Source organism: Drosophila eugracilis, unplaced genomic scaffold (assembly GCF_018153835.1).
Source record: "Drosophila eugracilis isolate 14026-0451.02 unplaced genomic scaffold, ASM1815383v1 contig_81, whole genome shotgun sequence".
In the NCBI taxonomy this organism is placed as follows: domain Eukaryota; kingdom Metazoa; phylum Arthropoda; class Insecta; order Diptera; family Drosophilidae; genus Drosophila; species Drosophila eugracilis.
Genome location: NW_024573712.1, coordinates 52,283 through 72,650, shown reverse-complemented (window position 1 = coordinate 72,650; position 20,368 = coordinate 52,283). Strand labels below are relative to the sequence as shown.

The 20,368-nt window shown below is 46.3% G+C and overlaps 2 protein-coding genes across 2 annotated transcripts; one reads left to right on the top strand and one right to left on the bottom strand.

Annotated features, from left to right (window-relative positions):
- The first annotated feature begins 58 nt into the window (after positions 1–58).
- Positions 59–2,717, top strand: LOC108106586 (vesicular inhibitory amino acid transporter). Its single transcript, XM_017213768.2, has 2 exons — positions 59–936; positions 999–2,717. Exons 1-2 carry the CDS (start codon positions 590–592, stop codon positions 2,293–2,295), a joined length of 1,644 nt encoding a protein of 547 aa, XP_017069257.1. The 5' UTR covers positions 59–589; the 3' UTR covers positions 2,296–2,717.
- Positions 2,718–2,898: 181 nt separating this feature from the next.
- On the bottom strand, positions 2,899–17,629 carry LOC108106585. Its single transcript, XM_041819604.1, is given in 7 exon segments — positions 2,899–6,777; positions 6,779–10,733; positions 10,909–14,764; positions 14,824–14,885; positions 14,946–15,013; positions 15,109–15,375; positions 15,500–17,629. Coding segments are annotated over 7 exon segments (13,458 nt in total). The 5' UTR covers positions 17,045–17,629; the 3' UTR covers positions 2,899–3,072.
- Between the last annotated feature and the right edge of the window lie 2,739 nt (positions 17,630–20,368).

Sequence of the window (20,368 nt, the reverse complement as noted above, 5' to 3'; positions counted from 1 at the left end):
GTGACCATATGACACTGACACAGCCACCCGATATATACACGACCGGAGCCTGCGCACTGCCAGTTCCATCAGGTTGGAGTGCAAAGATTTTTCTTTTCTCATTCGCACGGCCAACAAATTTTTCAACGTTACATAAAATTCACAAGACTTTTTCAATTAATTTCCGCATTGGTTTCGGCTGCTTTCAGAGCAGTTTTCAAACTGGACTTCAGCATTCGAGTGAGCAGGATGTGCAAGTATCCGAGAATCGCATGATTAACGTGCTCCACATCGCACAAGGGCGCCAAGAAGTTGCAAATCAACCCAAATCCGAGACAAAATTTAGTTTTATTTTCTAGATTGCTGTTAAACTTAATGTGACCCCACAGTAGAGAAACCATTCGAGAACCATTGCGGAAACTGGAGGCCAACGAAATTGTTAAAGAAAATTCTGATAAAATCGATAAACTTCGCACGCCTTCTTGACACCACCGCAGCCGCCGCCATCAGGCGAGACCACCCCCACCACCACAACCACTACTACTACCACTACCACCACCACCATAAGCCATCCCACCATCATCAGGGCCGTTTATAGCCAGCATCCAACATGTCATTCATAGCCAAATTGAAAGCCACGCCATTGCCGCCTCTGAGAAACATACTCAATGTGGCCGTGCAAACGGCTCGACAGCAAATTCCAGAGCGCAAGGACTACGAGCAACCGCCGGGCAGCACCGCAGCGCACCAACACCACAGCCAGCAGGCACAACACAAGTCCATGGAGGCGGGCATGGATGGCGAGCAGACCACCGAGATGAGCTCGAATCCCTTCCGGAATGCCGGCAGCTGGGCGAACGAGGGCGATGGCGGAGGCGATGGCGAGTACAGGAACGAGTACCAAAGCACATCCTTCAATGAGTACGATGGCAGGTATCAGCAAACGGACGGGTTTAGGTAGGTTTATCTGAAGAGTGCACACTACTGATGCAATCCCTAATGTAATTCTCTTTCCACAGGCAAGGTAGCATTGCATCGGAGGGAAGCTCATTTGTCTGCGAGGGAGAAGGTGGCGGCGGCTGCAAAATCGACGAGTTCCAGGCTGCATGGAACGTGACAAACGCCATCCAGGGCATGTTCATCGTATCGCTACCTTTTGCCGTGCTCCATGGCGGCTATTGGGCCATCGTGGCTATGGTGGGAATAGCACACATCTGCTGCTATACGGGCAAGGTCCTGGTGCAGTGTCTATATGAACCGGATCCGGCAACGGGACAAATGGTGAGAGTACGCGACAGTTATGTGGCCATTGCCAAGGTGTGTTTCGGACCCAAATTGGGTGCCCGGGCTGTTAGTATTGCCCAGCTTATTGAGCTTCTGATGACCTGCATCCTTTACGTAGTGGTTTGCGGTGATCTTTTAGCTGGAACGTATCCACAGGGCTCGTTTGATTCGCGATCCTGGATGCTGTTCGTGGGCATTTTTCTGCTACCCATGGGCTTCCTGAAGTCACTGAAAATGGTCTCGACCCTCTCATTTTGGTGCACAATGTCGCACATTGTGATAAACGCCGTAATCCTGGGCTATTGCCTGCTGCAGATCGGCGATTGGGGTTGGTCCAAGGTCCGCTTCAGCATCGACATGGAGAACTTTCCCATCTCACTGGGTGTGATCGTCTTCTCGTACACCTCGCAGATCTTCCTGCCCACTCTTGAGGGCAACATGATCGATCGATCTAAGTTCAACTGGATGCTGGACTGGTCTCATATCGCTGCTGCTGTTTTTAAGGCCGGATTCGGGTACATCTGCTTTCTAACCTTCCAGAATGACACACAGCAGGTGATCACTAATAATCTGCACTCGCAGGGCTTTAAGGGCATGGTGAACTTTTTCCTGGTCATCAAGGCTCTTCTTAGCTATCCCTTGCCATACTATGCTGCCTGTGAATTGCTCGAACGCAACTTCTTTAGAGGTCCACCAAAGACCAAATTTCCAACCATCTGGAATCTGGACGGGGAACTGAAGGTTTGGGGCCTGGGCTTCCGCGTCGGTGTCATTGTATCCACCATACTGATGGCCATCTTCATACCCCACTTCTCCATTCTGATGGGTTTCATTGGCAGCTTCACTGGCACTATGCTAAGCTTTATCTGGCCTTGCTATTTCCACATCAAGATCAAGGGACACCTGCTGGATCAGAAAGAAATAGCCAAAGACTACCTCATCATTGGGCTCGGTGTGCTCTTTGGCGTTATTGGTATTTACGATTCGGGCAATGCCCTGATAAATGCATTTGAAATCGGTCTTCCATTTTAAATTGATTGTAAACTATCTAATCAAAAGATTCTTATTTTGTGATTCCTTCCACTTTTGGGCATGGCATGTCTTCCAGATGTTTTGTCATCACATTTGGCTGTGCCCAAAATGACGAAGAATCACCCAAACATACCATTCACTCGAAACGAAATTGAAAACAATAATATTAGTCTATAAGAAACGAAACGCAAGTCTTCCAAACAAGCGAAAAAATGTCTTCCAAACAAATATAATAATAATAATAATTTATGTTATATACAGAAAATAAGTTAAGAGAAACGATGAATATATGAATATACATAAGTATGTACGAATATGAGAAGAGAAATATTTATTGTGTTAATATGCATTATAAGATTTAGAGAAATTGAAACAGAGAAAACCAATAAACTGCAAATGTACACCATTATACAAAAACAAAACGAAATGTACGAATATGTTATAGATAGAACTCATTGTTTATATATAGCCAAGTGGATTTTTTTAACGTTTAAATATACAGTTACCTTTACATACTAGCCCTTAAAACGACACTAGCATCTTTTAAACTCTCAATAAAGACATCATCTCCAGTTGATCCTAAAAAAGTTAACCCACTTATCCAAAAAAATCTATATTTTTCGTTTCAAAAATTTATATTTATTGTTAATTTTCATTTTCGGATTGATTTGTATATTGTATAAAACATATATTGTCATGGAAGCTTAGCTTATTATTAATATGGGATATCTGTATTAGTAAAGCAAAGGATATGTATATACTCGTACGGTGACTTGGTTAGTTTGAGGTCTTGAAGAACTTGTGTTCTTGAGTACTCCTGGTATGTTGGAATGCACCTTGTTTAATCTTATGCACAGCACAGGTCGTTTTTGGGGCAGTAATGTATTCGCTTTTGTATAAACTGGAGCCGGTAAACTTGTCGTTGCCCAGACTAATTGAGGACTGATTTCCACGGCGGGTAACCACACGTTCGGTATGACCACTGTGAGCACTGTAGGAAGGGAAATCGATGCCACCGCCTAAGGTGGACACGTGCTGACTTCCTCGGTGACGGGTCGTATGGCTTCCGGAGTGTGAGTGAGATTGTGAGGGAAAATCGATGCCACCTCCCGAAATTTGGGTACGTGTCGCCGTTGACCGTTCGATGTTCGATCTGTCAGCTCCCGTGGAGCCTCCAGAAATGATACGGGACATAGATGATGTGTTCTTCACGTTGTGCTCCCTGTTCTCTTTGTGAACATTGCAGGTTCGACGTTCAGTCGTAAAAGTAGTATTTGCATCAGAGTCCCGATTCTGGCGATGGATGCTGCTGTAACTTTGACGCTCTCCACCATGAATAGTAGAGCTAGAGGGCTGCTCGTGTAGATTTAGTATGCTCTTGCGCTGCATCTTTCCGTTAGAAGTCAGACTGCCATTGGCCGTATTAGAGTCGCTGGTTATGTTTTTGCGATGGAAGACCGTATTGGAGACATCGGCCTCTGAGGAGAATTCGCTCTTTCGATGATGGAAATGCTTGGAAGTAGTCATGTGGGAGGCTGTGTTTCCGGTCACAATGTTATTGGTGGAACTTCTGCCTCCTGAGACAACTCGCGTTGTTGAATCGTCGCTGATGTTATGTCCCACTGAGCCACCAGACAACACTCGGCTTGTGGTATCACCACTAATGTTATTAGAGACTGTTCTTCCAGAAACCATGCGTGTGGTTGAGTCTCCAATAATATTGCTGGAGACGTTTCTTCCTATCACTACTCGCGATGTTGAATCCTCAGTTACGTTGCTAGTAACATTTCTGCTTGTGACCACGCGATTGGATGAATCACCAGTTACAGTATTGGAGACTGTTCCACCAGAGACCACTCGGGAGTTACTGTCCCCAGTGACATTATCGGTTAAATGTCTGCGATTAGTTTCAACAGCACTACTGGATACATCCGAACCTCGGATATTTTCAGTAGTCGATATAGCATTTTGGACTAAGTTGTGATTCCTTTGCATCGACGTAGTTTCTTTGTGAATATTTTGAGTATTTTCGATGTTTGTCGTTGTTGTATTCTTGGCCACATTTTCTATTACGTTAATCTTCGCTGGCCTCTTGACATACTCGGTTTCGGGTTCTTTCTTGTGACGACCTCCTACTACAGTAGTTACCTTCGTTGTGGATACAACAATAAGACCATCAACTGGGTTTTGGCTATTAGAATCGACTTGTTTGACTGCGTCCTTGCCAGATACATAGTTCATTTGATTTGTTGTCTTGCGGATTGTAGTATCAGTTCCCAAAGTAATAGATGAACTGTTGTGATTGATTTTTTGAGTACGTTGAGTTCTATCAATGGTCTTGTTAGTCGTATTCTTATAATCATCTCTTCTAGTTACGGTCATAGATCCTTCGAGCTTCAGATTGTCAATGGGACGCTTAGGTGTTTCCCTTCGAATGGTTTCTGTAACTGTTGTGCTATCAGTCTCGGTTCGGTCGGTCCTCTTGTAGAACTCGCCCTCGGGCTTAAGGTTGTCTTTAGGTTTCTTTTGGGTGGGTCGTTCAGCGGGTCTAAAGACTGTCTTATTGGGTGTGTAGAACTCGCCTTCGACTTTAAGGTTATCGCTTGGCTTCACTTGCTCTGGCCGTTTTACGTGATGATATTCGTCTTTCTGGGTGAATGTCATTTCACCCTCCGTTTTTAGATTGTCCTTTCTTATAACCGTTTTTACTCTATCTGCAGGCCTGAAACCTTCCTTTTCTGGAATGTGCATCTTACCCTCTGGTTTCAAATTATCAGCATATTTTTTCTGTTCCGGGCGCGAGGCAGGCTCATATTTTGGCTTATTAGGTGTGTACATAACGCCTTCAGGTTTAAGGTTATCTTTAGGTCTAACCGGCTCGGGACGTTCACCATTTGTAAGAGTTGGCTTTTCGGGTACGTAGAGCTTACCAGTTGTTTTCAAATTATCTTCTGGTTTCACTGGAGTTGGTCTAACTACGTGGTGGTACTCTGTTTTTTCGGTGAAAGTCATTTCTCCTTCACTTCGAAGGTTGTCCTTGTGAATCACCCGAGTTACCTTATCGGCAGGCTTATACTTAACCTTCTCTGGGATAATCATCTCACCTTCCGGCCTTAAATTGTCATGCGGTTTCTTTTGTTGTGGCCTTTCAGCAGGCTTAAAGTCTTCTTTTTCTTGAATATAAAACTCTCCTTCCACTTTTAGGTTATCTTTCTGCCTAACAACGGACACTCGCTCAGCTGGTCGATACTTTGATTTTTCAGGACTGTAGAATTCGCCTTCGGGCTTCAGATTGTCAGTTGGCTTCACCTGTTCGGGTCGAATAACATACTGGTACTCCTTTTTCTCCACAAAGGTCATTTCTCCTTCTGTGCGAAGATTATCAGTTCTAATGATCTTTTCAGTTTTCTCAGCCGGCCTGTAAACTTGTTTTTCGGGCTTTACGAATTCGCCTTCCGGTTTCAAGTTGTCCTGTGGCTTCTTCTGTACGGGTCTCTCAGCAGGCCTGAATCCTGGCTTCTCCGGTGTGTAGAATTCTCCTTCCGCTCGGAGATTGTCTTCTGGCCTGACTTGAGAAGGTCGTTCTCCTGGCTTATACTTCGGTTTCTCAGGACTGTAGAAGTCTCCCTCAGGTTTCAGATTATCCTCCGGCTTCTTCTGAGCTGGTCTCTCAGCAGGCCTGAATCCTGGTTTCTCCGGTGTGTAGAATTCTCCTTCCGGTCGGAGATTGTCCTCTGGCCTGACTTGCGAAGGTCGTTCTCCTGGTTTGTACTTCGGTTTCTCAGGACTGTAGAAGTCTCCCTCAGGTTTCAGATTATCCTCTGGCTTCTTCTGAACTGGTCTCTCAGCAGGCCTGAATCCTGGTTTCTCCGGTGTGTAGAATTCCCCTTCTGGTCGGAGATTGTCATCTGGTCTGACTTGAGAAGGCCGTTCTCCTGGCTTGTACTTCGGTTTCTCAGGACTGTAGAATTCTCCCTCAGGCTTAAGGTTATCAAGTGGTTTAACTTGGTCAGGACGTACGACATACTGATATTCTTCCCTCTCGACAAAAGTCATTTCTCCTTCTGTGCGAAGATTATCAGTTCTAATGATCTTTTCAGTTTTCTCAGCCGGCCTGTAAACTTGTTTTTCGGGCTTTACGAATTCGCCTTCCGGTTTCAAGTTGTCCTGTGGCTTCTTCTGTACGGGTCTCTCAGCAGGCCTGAATCCTGGCTTCTCCGGTGTGTAGAATTCTCCTTCCGGTCGGAGATTGTCCTCTGGCCTGACTTGCGAAGGTCGTTCTCCTGGCTTGTACTTCGGTTTCTCAGGACTGTAGAAGTCTCCCTCAGGTTTCAAATTATCCTCCGGCTTCTTCTGAACTGGTCTCTCAGCAGGCCTGAATCCTGGCTTCTCCGGTGTGTAAAATTCTCCTTCCGGTCGGAGATTGTCCTCTGGCCTGACTTGAGAAGGTCGTTCTCCTGGCTTGTACTTCGGTTTCTCAGGGACTGTAGAAGTCTCCCTCAGGTTTCAGATTATCCTCTGGCTTCTTCTGAACTGGTCTCTCAGCAGGCCTGAATCCTGGCTTCTCCGGTGTGTAGAATTCTCCTTCCGGTCGGAGATTGTCCTCTGGCCTGACTTGAGAAGGTCGTTCTCCTGGCTTGTACTTCGGTTTCTCAGGACTGTAGAAGTCTCCCTCAGGTTTCAGATTATCCTCTGGCTTCTTCTGAACTGGTCTCTCAGCAGGCCTGAATCCTGGCTTCTCCGGTGTGTAGAATTCTCCTTCCGGTCGGAGATTGTCCTCTGGCCTGACTTGAGAAGGTCGTTCTCCTGGCTTGTACTTCGGTTTCTCAGGACTGTAGAATTCTCCCTCAGGTTTAAGGTTATCAAGTGGTTTAACTTGGTCAGGACGGACGACATACTGATATTCTTCCTTCTCGACAAAAGTCATTTCTCCTTCTGTGCGAAGATTATCAGTTCTAATGATCTTTTCAGTTTTCTCAGCCGGCCTGTAAACTTGTTTTTCGGGCTTTACGAATTCGCCTTCCGGTTTCAAGTTGTCCTGCGGTTTCTTCTGTACGGGTCTCTCAGCAGGCCTGAATCCTGGTTTCTCCGGTGTGTAGAATTCTCCTTCTGGCCGTAGATTGTCCTCTGGCCTGACTTGAGAAGGTCGTTCTCCTGGCTTGTACTTCGGTTTCTCAGGACTGTAGAATTCTCCCTCAGGTTTAAGGTTATCAAGTGGTTTAACTTGGTCAGGACGGACGACATACTGATATTCTTCCTTCTCGACAAAAGTCATTTCTCCTTCTGTGCGAAGATTATCAGTTCTAATGATCTTTTCAGTTTTCTCAGCCGGCCGGTAAACTTGTTTTTCGGGCTTTACGAATTCGCCTTCCGGTTTCAAGTTGTCCTGCGGTTTCTTCTGTACGGGTCTCTCAGCAGGCCTGAATCCTGGCTTCTCCGGTGTATAGAATTCTCCTTCCGGTCTGAGATTGTCCTCTGGCCTGACTTGAGAAGGTCGTTCTCCTGGCTTGTACTTCGGTTTCTCAGGACTGTAGAAGTCTCCCTCAGGTTTCAGATTATCCTCCGGCTTTTTCTGAACTGGTCTCTCAGCAGGCCTGAATCCTGGCTTCTCCGGTGTGTAGAATTCTCCTTCCGGTCGGAGATTGTCCTCTGGCCTGACTTGAGAAGGTCGTTCTCCTGGCTTGTACTTCGGTTTCTCAGGACTGTAGAATTCTCCCTCAGGCTTAAGGTTATCAAGTGGTTTAACTTGGTCAGGACGGACGACATACTGATATTCTTCCTTCTCGACAAAAGTCATTTCTCCTTCTGTGCGAAGATTATCAGTTCTAATGATCTTTTCAGTTTTCTCAGCCGGCCTGTAAACTTGTTTTTCGGGCTTTACGAATTCGCCTTCCGGTTTCAAGTTGTCCTGCGGTTTCTTCTGTACGGGTCTCTCAGCAGGCCTGAATCCTGGCTTCTCCGGTGTGTAGAATTCTCCTTCCGGTCGGAGATTGTCCTCTGGCCTGACTTGAGAAGGTCGTTCTCCTGGCTTGTACTTCGGTTTCTCAGGACTGTAGAAGTCTCCCTCAGGTTTCAAATTATCCTCCGGCTTCTTCTGAACTGGTCTCTCAGCAGGCCTGAATCCTGGCTTCTCCGGTGTGTAGAATTCTCCTTCCGGTCGGAGATTGTCCTCTGGCCTGACTTGCGAAGGTCGTTCTCCTGGCTTGTACTTCGGTTTCTCAGGACTGTAGAAGTCTCCCTCAGGTTTCAGATTATCCTCCGGCTTCTTCTGTACTGGTCTCTCAGCAGGCCTGAATCCTGGCTTCTCCGGTGTGTAGAATTCTCCTTCCGGCCGTAGATTGTCCTCTGGCCTGACTTGAGAAGGTCGTTCTCCTGGCTTGTACTTCGGTTTCTCAGGACTGTAGAAGTCTCCTTCAGGTTTCAAATTATCCTCCGGCTTCTTCTGAACTGGTCTCTCAGCAGGCCTGAATCCTGGTTTCTCCGGTGTGTAGAATTCTCCTTCTGGCCGGAGATTGTCCTCTGGCCTGACTTGAGAAGGTCGTTCTCCTGGCTTGTACTTCGGTTTCTCAGGACTGTAGAAGTCTCCCTCAGGTTTCAGATTATCCTCTGGCTTCTTCTGAACTGGTCTCTCAGCAGGCCTGAATCCTGGCTTCTCCGGTGTGTAGAATTCTCCTTCCGGTCGGAGATTGTCCTCTGGCCTGACTTGAGAAGGTCGTTCTCCTGGCTTGTACTTCGGTTTCTCAGGACTGTAGAATTCTCCCTCAGGTTTAAGGTTATCAACTGGTTTAACTTGGTCAGGACGGACGACATACTGATATTCTTCCTTCTCGACAAAAGTCATTTCTCCTTCTGTGCGAAGATTATCAGTTCTAATGATCTTTTCAGTTTTCTCAGCCGGCCTGTAAACTTGTTTTTCGGGCTTTACGAATTCGCCTTCCGGTTTCAAGTTGTCCTGCGGTTTCTTCTGTACGGGTCTCTCAGCAGGTCTGAATCCTGGTTTCTCCGGTGCGTAGAATTCTCCTTCTGGCCGGAGATTGTCCTCTGGCCTGACTTGGGAAGGTCGTTCTCCTGGCTTGTACTTCGGTTTCTCCGGACTGTAGAAGTCACCCTCAGGTTTCAGATTATCCTCCGGCTTCTTCTGAACTGGTCTCTCAGCAGGCCTGAATCCTGGTTTCTCCGGTGTGTAGAATTCTCCTTCTGGCCGTAGATTGTCCTCTGGCCTGACTTGGGAAGGTCGTTCTCCTGGCTTGTACTTCGGTTTCTCCGGACTGTAGAAGTCTCCCTCAGGTTTCAGATTATCCTCTGGCTTCTTCTGAACTGGTCTCTCAGCAGGCCTGAATCCTGGTTTCTCCGGTGCGTAGAATTCTCCTTCTGGCCGGAGATTGTCCTCTGGCCTGACTTGAGAAGGTCGTTCTCCTGGCTTGTACTTCGGTTTCTCAGGACTGTAGAATTCTCCCTCAGGTTTAAGGTTATCAAGTGGCTTAACTTGGTCAGGACGTACGACATACTGATATTCTTCCCTCTCGACAAAAGTCATTTCTCCTTCTGTGCGAAGATTATCAGTTCTAATGATCTTTTCAGTTTTCTCAGCCGGCCTGTAAACTTGTTTTTCGGGCTTCACGAATTCGCCTTCCGGTTTCAAGTTGTCCTTCGGTTTCTTCTGTACGGGTCTCTCAGCAGGTCTGAATCCTGGCTTCTCCGGTGTGTAGAATTCTCCTTCCGGCCGGAGATTGTCCTCTGGCCTGACTTGAGAAGGTCGTTCTCCTGGCTTGTACTTCGGTTTCTCAGGACTGTAGAAGTCTCCCTCAGGTTTCAAATTATCCTCCGGCTTCTTCTGAACTGGTCTCTCAGCAGGCCTGAATCCTGGCTTCTCCGGTGTGTAGAATTCTCCTTCCGGCCGTAGATTGTCCTCTGGCCTGACTTGAGAAGGTCGTTCTCCTGGCTTGTACTTCGGTTTCTCAGGACTGTAGAATTCTCCCTCAGGTTTAAGGTTATCAAGTGGCTTAACTTGGTCAGGACGTACGACGTACTGATATTCTTCCCTCTCGACAAAAGTCATTTCTCCTTCTGTGCGAAGATTATCAGTTCTAATGATCTTTTCAGTTTTCTCAGCCGGCCTGTAAACTTGTTTTTCGGGCTTTACGAATTCGCCTTCCGGTTTCAAGTTGTCCTGCGGTTTCTTCTGTACGGGTCTCTCAGCAGGTCTGAATCCTGGTTTCTCCGGTGCGTAGAATTCTCCTTCTGGCCGGAGATTGTCCTCTGGCCTGACTTGAGAAGGTCGTTCTCCTGGCTTGTACTTCGGTTTCTCAGGACTGTAGAAGTCTCCCTCAGGTTTCAAATTATCCTCCGGCTTCTTCTGAACTGGTCTCTCAGCAGGTCTGAATCCTGGCTTCTCCGGTGTGTAGAATTCTCCTTCCGGCCGGAGATTGTCCTCTGGCCTGACTTGAGAAGGTCGTTCTCCTGGCTTGTACTTCGGTTTCTCAGGACTGTAGAAGTCTCCCTCAGGTTTCAAATTATCCTCCGGCTTCTTCTGAACTGGTCTCTCAGCAGGCCTGAATCCTGGCTTCTCCGGTGTGTAGGAATTCTCCTTCCGGCCGTAGATTGTCCTCTGGCCTGACTTGAGAAGGTCGTTCTCCTGGCTTGTACTTCGGTTTCTCAGGACTGTAGAATTCTCCCTCAGGTTTAAGGTTATCAAGTGGCTTAACTTGGTCAGGACGTACGACATACTGATATTCTTCCCTCTCGACAAAAGTCATTTCTCCTTCTGTGCGAAGATTATCAGTTCTAATGATCTTTTCAGTTTTCTCAGCCGGCCTGTAAACTTGTTTTTCGGGCTTTACGAATTCGCCTTCCGGTTTCAAGTTGTCCTGCGGTTTCTTCTGTACGGGTCTCTCAGCAGGTCTGAATCCTGGTTTCTCCGGTGCGTAGAATTCTCCTTCTGGCCGGAGATTGTCCTCTGGCCTGACTTGAGAAGGTCGTTCTCCTGGCTTGTACTTCGGTTTCTCAGGACTGTAGAAGTCACCCTCAGGTTTCAGATTATCCTCCGGCTTCTTCTGAACTGGTCTCTCAGCAGGCCTGAATCCTGGTTTCTCCGGTGTGTAGAATTCTCCTTCCGGCCGTAGATTGTCCTCTGGCCTGACTTGAGAAGGTCGTTCTCCTGGCTTGTACTTCGGTTTCTCAGGACTGTAGAAGTCTCCCTCAGGTTTCAAATTATCCTCCGGCTTCTTCTGAACTGGTCTCTCAGCAGGCCTGAATCCTGGCTTCTCCGGTGTGTAGAATTCTCCTTCCGGCCGTAGATTGTCCTCTGGCCTGACTTGAGAAGGTCGTTCTCCTGGCTTGTACTTCGGTTTCTCAGGACTGTAGAATTCTCCCTCAGGTTTAAGGTTATCAAGTGGCTTAACTTGGTCAGGACGTACGACATACTGATATTCTTCCCTCTCGACAAAAGTCATTTCTCCTTCTGTGCGAAGATTATCAGTTCTAATGATCTTTTCAGTTTTCTCAGCCGGCCTGTAAACTTGTTTTTCGGGCTTTACGAATTCGCCTTCCGGTTTCAAGTTGTCCTGCGGTTTCTTCTGTACGGGTCTCTCAGCAGGTCTGAATCCTGGTTTCTCCGGTGCGTAGAATTCTCCTTCTGGCCGGAGATTGTCCTCTGGCCTGACTTGAGAAGGTCGTTCTCCTGGCTTGTACTTCGGTTTCTCAGGACTGTAGAAGTCTCCCTCAGGTTTCAAATTATCCTCCGGCTTCTTCTGAACTGGTCTCTCAGCAGGTCTGAATCCTGGCTTCTCCGGTGTGTAGAATTCTCCTTCCGGCCGGAGATTGTCCTCTGGCCTGACTTGAGAAGGTCGTTCTCCTGGCTTGTACTTCGGTTTCTCAGGACTGTAGAAGTCTCCCTCAGGTTTCAAATTATCCTCCGGCTTCTTCTGAACTGGTCTCTCAGCAAGCCTGAATCCTGGCTTCTCCGGTGCGTAGAATTCTCCTTCTGGCCGGAGATTGTCCTCTGGCCTGACTTGAGAAGGTCGTTCTCCTGGCTTGTACATCGGTTTCTCAGGACTGTAGAAGTCACCCTCAGGTTTCAGATTATCCTCCGGCTTCTTCTGAACTGGTCTCTCAGCAGGCCTGAATCCTGGTTTCTCCGGTGTGTAGAATTCTCCTTCCGGCCGTAGATTGTCCTCTGGCCTGACTTGAGAAGGTCGTTCTCCTGGCTTGTACTTCGGTTTCTCAGGACTGTAGAAGTCTCCCTCAGGTTTCAAATTATCCTCCGGCTTCTTCTGAACTGGTCTCTCAGCAGGTCTGAATCCTGGCTTCTCCGGTGTGTAGAATTCTCCTTCCGGCCGGAGATTGTCCTCTGGCCTGACTTGAGAAGGTCGTTCTCCTGGCTTGTACTTCGGTTTCTCAGGACTGTAGAAGTCTCCCTCAGGTTTCAGATTATCCTCCGGCTTCTTCTGAACTGGTCTCTCAGCAGGCCTGAATCCTGGCTTCTCCGGTGTGTAGAATTCTCCTTCCGGCCGTAGATTGTCCTCTGGCCTGACTTGAGAAGGTCGTTCTCCTGGCTTGTACTTCGGTTTCTCAGGACTGTAGAATTCTCCCTCAGGTTTAAGGTTATCAAGTGGCTTAACTTGGTCAGGACGTACGACATACTGATATTCTTCCCTCTCGACAAAAGTCATTTCTCCTTCTGTGCGAAGATTATCAGTTCTAATGATCTTTTCAGTTTTCTCAGCCGGCCTGTAAACTTGTTTTTCGGGCTTTACGAATTCGCCTTCCGGTTTCAAGTTGTCCTGCGGTTTCTTCTGTACGGGTCTCTCAGCAGGCCTGAATCCTGGCTTCTCCGGTGTGTAAAATTCTCCTTCCGGCCGGAGATTGTCCTCTGGCCTGACTTGAGAAGGTCGTTCTCCTGGCCTGTACTTCGGTTTGTCCGGACTGTAGAAGTCTCCCTCAGGTTTCAAATTATCCTCCGGCTTCTTTTGGACTGGTCTCTCAGCAGGCCTGAATCCTGGCTTCTCCGGTGTGTAGAATTCCCCCTCTGGTCGGAGATTGTCATCTGGTCTGACTTGAGAAGGTCGTTCTCCTGGCTTGTACTTCGGTTTCTCAGGACTGTAGAATTCTCCTTCAGGTTTAAGGTTATCAAGTGGTTTAACTTGGTCAGGACGTACGACATACTGATATTCTTCCCTCTCGACAAAAGTCATTTCTCCTTCTGTGCGAAGATTATCAGTTCTAATGATCTTTTCAGTTTTCTCAGCCGGCCTGTAAAGTTGTTTTTCGGGCTTTACGAATTCGCCTTCCGGTTTCAAGTTGTCCAGCGGTTTCTTCTGAACTGGTCTCTCAGCAGGCCTGAATCCTGGCTTCTCCGGTGTGTAGAATTCCCCCTCTGGTCGGAGATTATCATCTGGTCTAACTTGAGAAGGTCGTTCTCCTGGCTTGTACTTCGGTTTCTCTGGGCTATAGAATTCGCCTTCTGGTTTTAGATTATCCAGTGGTTTGACTTGTTCAGGACGAACGACATATTGATATTCTTCTCTCTCCACAAACGTCATTTCCCCTTCCGTGCGAAGATTATCTGTTCGAATAATCCTTTCAGTTTTATCGGCAGGTTTGTAAACTTGTTTTTCTGGCTTTGCAAATTCTCCTTCTGGCTTAAGATTGTCTTCTGGTTTTTTTTGAACCGGCCGCTCTGCAGGTCGAAATCCTGGCTGTTCAGGAGTATAAAAATCACCTTCGGGCTTTAGATTGTCAACAGGACGCACTTGAGAGGGTCGTTCGCCTGGGCGGTATTTCGGTTTTTCAGGACTGTAAAATTCACCCTCTGGTCTTAAGTTATCCGTTGGCTTGACTTGTCCCGGTCGTATCACATATTGATATTCCTCTCTCTCAACGAATGTCATTTCGCCCTCAGTCCGCAAATTGTCACTCCGTATAATTTTCTCAGGTTTCTCACCAGGTCTGTATGTTGGCTTTTCTGGTGAAGTGAAGTCTCCCTCCGGCTTTAGGTTGTCCACTGGTTTTTTTTGCGTTGGGCGGTCGGCTGGTGTATATCCGGGTTTCTCGGGAGTGTAAAACTCACCTTCTGGCTTAAGGTTGTCTTGGTGTCGCACTTGAGAAGGTCTATCCCCCGGACGATACTTAGGCTTTTCTGGGCTGTAAAATTCGCCTTCGGGCTTTAGATTGTCTGTGGGCTTTACATATCCAGGACGGACAGTATATTGATATTCTTCTTTCTCTACGAAAGTCATTTCTCCCTCGGTGCGTAGGTTGTCGGTATGAACAATTTTTTCACGTTTTTCTCCCGGCTTGTATGGCTCTTTTGGTGGAACTAAAAAGTCTCCTTCTGGTCGTAGATTATCTTCTGGCTTCTTTATAACTATGTAGTCCACTAGAATGTCTTCGTTTTGCTTGGGAATGTTTCCTTTATCTTTTTTCGACCATGTATTTGTACGTATCCTTGTATATGCTTCGTCGACGTTATCTGTAAAATATCGAAAAGGTTAACACAAAATAAAGTATTCTTTCTAAAAATTCACTTGCCATCGGTTTGTATAATCGTTTTTTCTGAAGATTTCGTTGTACTGCTTGAGCAATGGTGTCGCCTAAAATGAAAATATGAGTTTTAGGATAACAACAATATTACTTTTATATAAAAATCTTACCCGCAAGTGCAGATTTCACAGATGCACCTTTCACTATGTGTTGATGACTTATTTTTCACAACTCCCCGCTGCAGATGACAGTATTAGAAACATAAGTAAGTAATATGATTAAACAAACAATTTACGGAAATCTGTAGTTTGGTTTCTTAACTAATATACTTACGGTTCTTGAGTCGTCTAGGCGTTGTTTATCAGTGCGCACATAATCGATTTCATCATAAATATTTTCGGTAATATTTTTGTGTTTCGATGTCTCTTTCAAGTTCAGGGTTATGTTCTCATTGTTTTCCGAAATCGAGGTGTTCTTCTCAATCTCCACAAACTCGTCCACGTAAATGGTCTTTTTGGGAGCCTCTACGATCTTCTCAATGACATCTGTGTGCACCTTTTCGTCCAGAACGCGCCAGTCGTTGATGCTCGCATCGAAAATCTAAATGGGAAAATTCCTTTAAATCCAATTTGGACACACACCTACGAAATGTTCGTATGTGGCTTCTGCTTTTGGGTGGGTCTAATCAACGCCCACACGCAGGCACGCACAATCAATGACTTACCTTCGTTACCTCCGTTGTAGTCGTTATGTTTGCAACATCGGTATTATCTTTCTCGATTTCACGAGCAATGTCATTGGGCACGAAAGCTTTCGTATCAGTGAACGACTTCTCGTCCACCACAGTCCACTTGCCGAGCTTCGTGTCATACACTTTGGTGGTGTATGTGGTTCTTGTTGTGTTAATGACATCATCGACTATTTCGGGATAGCCCGTGTCGGCGGTACTGTCCACCGTCCGTTCGTCCACCACGCGCCACCGATTGTTGCGTCTGTCGTATATCTTCTTCTTGTACGTTACTTTGGAGGTGCCATCGGATTCCTTGCTGACATACCGCTCAAAGGTCGGTCTGGTCTTGCTCGGTACCTGGGAACTGCCATCGCTGTACTCCGTCCAGGTTTTGGTTTTCACATCGTAAACCTCTTTCTTCGACGAAGTCTTCGATTGCTTACTGCTGCTAGAGCTTTTGAGGACGGAACTCTCGCTGACCTCTTTGTTGGACCTTCTGTCGACCAATGACGATGATGACGTAGCCCTATCAACAGCTGTGTCTGCGCTGGCCACTTCCAGTTTATCGTTGTGTCGCGTCGATGACGTTGTCTTTGTTGTGGTTGCGCCAGACGACGCGGCAACCGGTTCGGGGTAGCCTTGCAACGTCACCGATGCGGGAGCATCAGCTGTTCCGCTCGCTGGCGGCAGCTTTGGCACGCTCTGAGATTCGCTCAAATTGCTGCTGCTGGTGGTGATGTTTATGTTGGTGTTAGTGTTTGTGTTTGTGCTGCTGCTGATGTTGCTACTACTATTAATGTTTGTCACTGTCTTGGTGTCTGTATCGAAGCCAACCTGTTTCCTCGGTCCGGATGATGTCATACCGGTAGCCGTATCGGCTCTCTCGCTCGAAATCAGCGTTTCGTTGGCGCTCCGGCTGGAACTGGTTGTGGCTTGGAAGTATGAGCTGGAGCTACTGGCCTGCTGCTGCTGTTGGCTGGAAGACATTGACGAGGACGTGAACATTTTCGAGACACTGCCCCCGCTGGCGGAGACGGATAGCGTGGGTGTTGTGATCTCCACCACTTCGATGGGTACCGAGAATACTGGCTCTTTCTTTTCACTTTCGAGCAGATCAATCGATGAGATGATCTTCTGGTTGGCATAATCCCGGGAGATCTTGCTGCTATACTGCTCGGACTGCAGCTGGGATTGAGATTGCTCGGTGTAGGTGGAATGCGATTCGGATGCTTGGCTCTTGCTCTGACTCCGGCTGCTGTAGCTTCTTACACCAGCCGCCGGCAAGGAAGCAACCGAAGTGCTAGCCCCCACAGGATCACTATATGTCACCGATTCATGCTGCACGGAACTGGAGCTGTTGTTGGTGGTCAGAGTGGCGAACGCATCGGGACCCAGTTTTTTGGTAAGCTTCGTGGCCTCGGCCGACGATGTTGATGTTGTGGTCGATGTTGCTGGCGGTTGAGATTGCTGCGGCTGCGACTGCGACGTCGACGCCTGCTGCTGAGACACTTGTTTCTTTTTATTGCTTTTTGATACCATTTTGCTGGCGGAGCGCTGACACAGATGAGGTAATCACCGTTTGGGAGCTGTGAATAATGCACCTGGCTGGACTTTAGCTATTTGGGTGGCCTTATGGGGCTAATTTGCGGTCGGTATTCGTTTGTTTCGTTGTTATTAATCACAATTATTGCTCGCTTCGTTGCTTTTGGCACTCGGATGGCTTTTTAATAATATTGCGTGAATGTATGGGACGTGGTCGTTGTTTGGATCTGGACTGGTGTGTCACATAATTTCCACGACGGAATGTCGAAATACTTATTTTTAAATATATATTTATTAGACGCACACGAACATGCGACCCATAGTTCAAGTTAAGGCACCAACACGCACACTTAGCCAACCGTTAGACGTGTGAGCAAAAAGCTTAGCACTCTCTGGCACACACACACACATACACACGCGCTCGAAAAGTTGGGGAGAGAATCACGGATGCAGCGGGTTGGAGCCGATCGAGATACAGATACAGATGCAGAGCCAAAAAAAAGTAACACCAAAACCGAGAAACTGCGGGCACTATTCGTGTTCAGAGCACTTTTTAAGATCACCAACCGTCGCGAAGCACAACTCAAAACGTACTGATCGCGTCTGGAGCTGCTTTCGACCGACTATCTGTGCGCTGCCGGCTGAAAGCGGCAGCAGCGGCGCCGGCAGAAGCGTTTTTGTGGGCTTTCGGCCATTGGCGAGAGCGAGAGGCAACAACGGCCGCCTTCGCATAAGGCAAAAAGTTAAAGCCAGGCCAGCGTAGGTTTCGGATTCCGACTGATGCGTAGGACGGTACAGGCTTGGATCCAAGGGGGCTCATACTGGGTATATTTCCCCAAAATAATGTGTTCATAATTCTCAGTATATAAAACTGAATTTCTTTTAGTTCAAAGTTCTTTCAGGTATCCCAAAAACTAAGTATCCCATTGAAACTGCGAAAACGAGGTACATTCAAAAACACTCTTCGTCTCTCAAATTGAAAAAAGTTATTCCTCTATATACAAAACACTCCAAATCCGCCCCTGACCCGGTCTGCCACGAAGACCGAGTTCAATAAGCCAATAAAAACCGCACGCACAACCGCATCGATCTTTTGTGAAAGTGCCAATAAAAACAAAACAAACAGATGTCTGATGTTTGATGCCCGACGCCCGATGCCGGCGGTCTTTCTGTTTGAGCTTGTCAGGTACACAAAACAGAGCAGCACGAACTTCCAGGGCGTGCGCCTGCGTAGCAAACAGTCTTCCAAAACAATATTGACACAAAATGCGAAATTGGCCAAACCAAATTAGGCCGGGTTAACGGCTACGTCTGTCGGATGCACAATTAAATTTGAATAGCATCGGAGACCGATATATTAGTCAGCACATGCTTGCCATGTTTGTCGTTACTGACGGAGATCGTCTAGCCAAGCGGCGCAGCGGCGCTACGTGGGCGTCTCCGGGGAAGCTGAGTAAGCCACACTAAGATCAAGATTTATTCGCCATAACTCTGAATGATACACTCAATGGCCCAATTGATTTATAACGGCCTTTGGGTGGGTGCAAATGAAAAGTATCTGAAAGTGGATATGTCCAAATGAGGGTTTGCAATAGATCAGCTGCATAATGGAAAAGAACCCCATGTGACCTCCAAACCAAGTGTGTATACCGGGCGTATAAAGCTACAAACAATATATCAAGAAAAGCAAAGCCCAATTTCTTGCTTAATTCGAATCTGACGTCATACGCGGCGTATGAGCAACGAGCGCCGAAACTAATTTTCATGCGAAGCCAAAAGCAATCAAAACTTGTTTGCTGACCGGGTACACAAAATAAAATCACACAAATAGAAGTAAGACACAAATGCAAAATTAAAGTGGAAAATAAAAGCGGCAACAGTGGAACCTGCTTAGCAATTCACGGCACACATCGGCAGCGACATGGACGCATGGGCATAAAAAAACTGCAACTGAATCTGGAACACGCTGCAATTTGGATCAAATGGCAATTGTAAATGGTGCCAGTAACTACAGTGCGTTGGAAAAACATGTAGATCGACTAATTAGGGAGAGATATTTAAGCAGATCGCTGTATCGAGTGAGGGGATGATGGCATCTCTCATCTCAAAGTTTTCCTTGGAATTGAAATTAAATTCTGAGACCGAAACGACGACATAGGCTAGGCGTGTTCGAAATTTATGCGCAAGTTTCGGCTGTCGCGTAGCCTCAAGTTCAATTAATTTTAATTTAACAATAAGCCGAAATGCACATCAAGGTAACGTGTCCATGTCAGCCCTTATTTGGCAGTTGGCCGAAATGTCGAGATCTCCGAAAATTGTATTTTTTACTGCATACTAAATGCCACCATCCGTTGCACAATGCACTTTTAGGGCGACTTGCAAACGACATTCTCTTACGCCCGAATATCCAAAACTGACTCAACTGACGATACCCATATGGGCATGAAGAGGAACCCAGTCACGTAGCATGGCGAATATATTATTATTCACTTGTATCTCAAAAAATTATAAACAATTAAAAGTTACGGCGGTGGATGAATTGTAATGACTACGGGTATGGGTAGCTGTTGGACATTTACGACGTGCTTGTGGTCTATCCATACTTTGGGGCAGGAACTTAAAAACCAACGTGTTTACTATTTGATTTCATTTTCAGAGAGCTTTGCCTAATTTTTTTCCTAAGGCAAAACAATTAGACAAAAGTTTTTGTTGAATTTCCACAAATTTTAGTATTATCTTATCTGCTCTTACCCTTACCTTGGTATTCTACATAATTTGCATACACTCTTAATATACTGTAGATAATTCCCTTCCCATGCTCATACTTTAAGTTACTCAACGATTTACTGCTGAAAAATTGCAATTGAGTTGACTCACAGTCAATATGGCAAATATTTGCGTTTGTTTGTTTAATCAGCAAATCTATAAATAAGTTATTCATTCATTTTTTGACAAAAGAAAGTTCCTTGGTCGGTACACTGCGAGACAAAGCTGTAGGGCCAATTGATTCAAGTCTTAGATTACATAGCTTTGACGCAATACTTCCATATTGATTGAAGTCTATTGATATTACAACCAATTAAAGGGCAAGAACATTAGGTCATATCCAAACCAAATTGTTATTATAGATCGCAAGGTATGTGGCGCTGTTCTTATCAGGAGATAGAACACTAAATGATCGATGCCTGGCGAGTTAATATAAAAGTATAGATAAGAACCCCCATAGTATGTTCGCAAGGTGAACATTTTTGCAATGCTTGAACAATTCAGCATTAATTGCAATTACACGTTGTTTTGTTTATTATAATTCATATTTTCCGT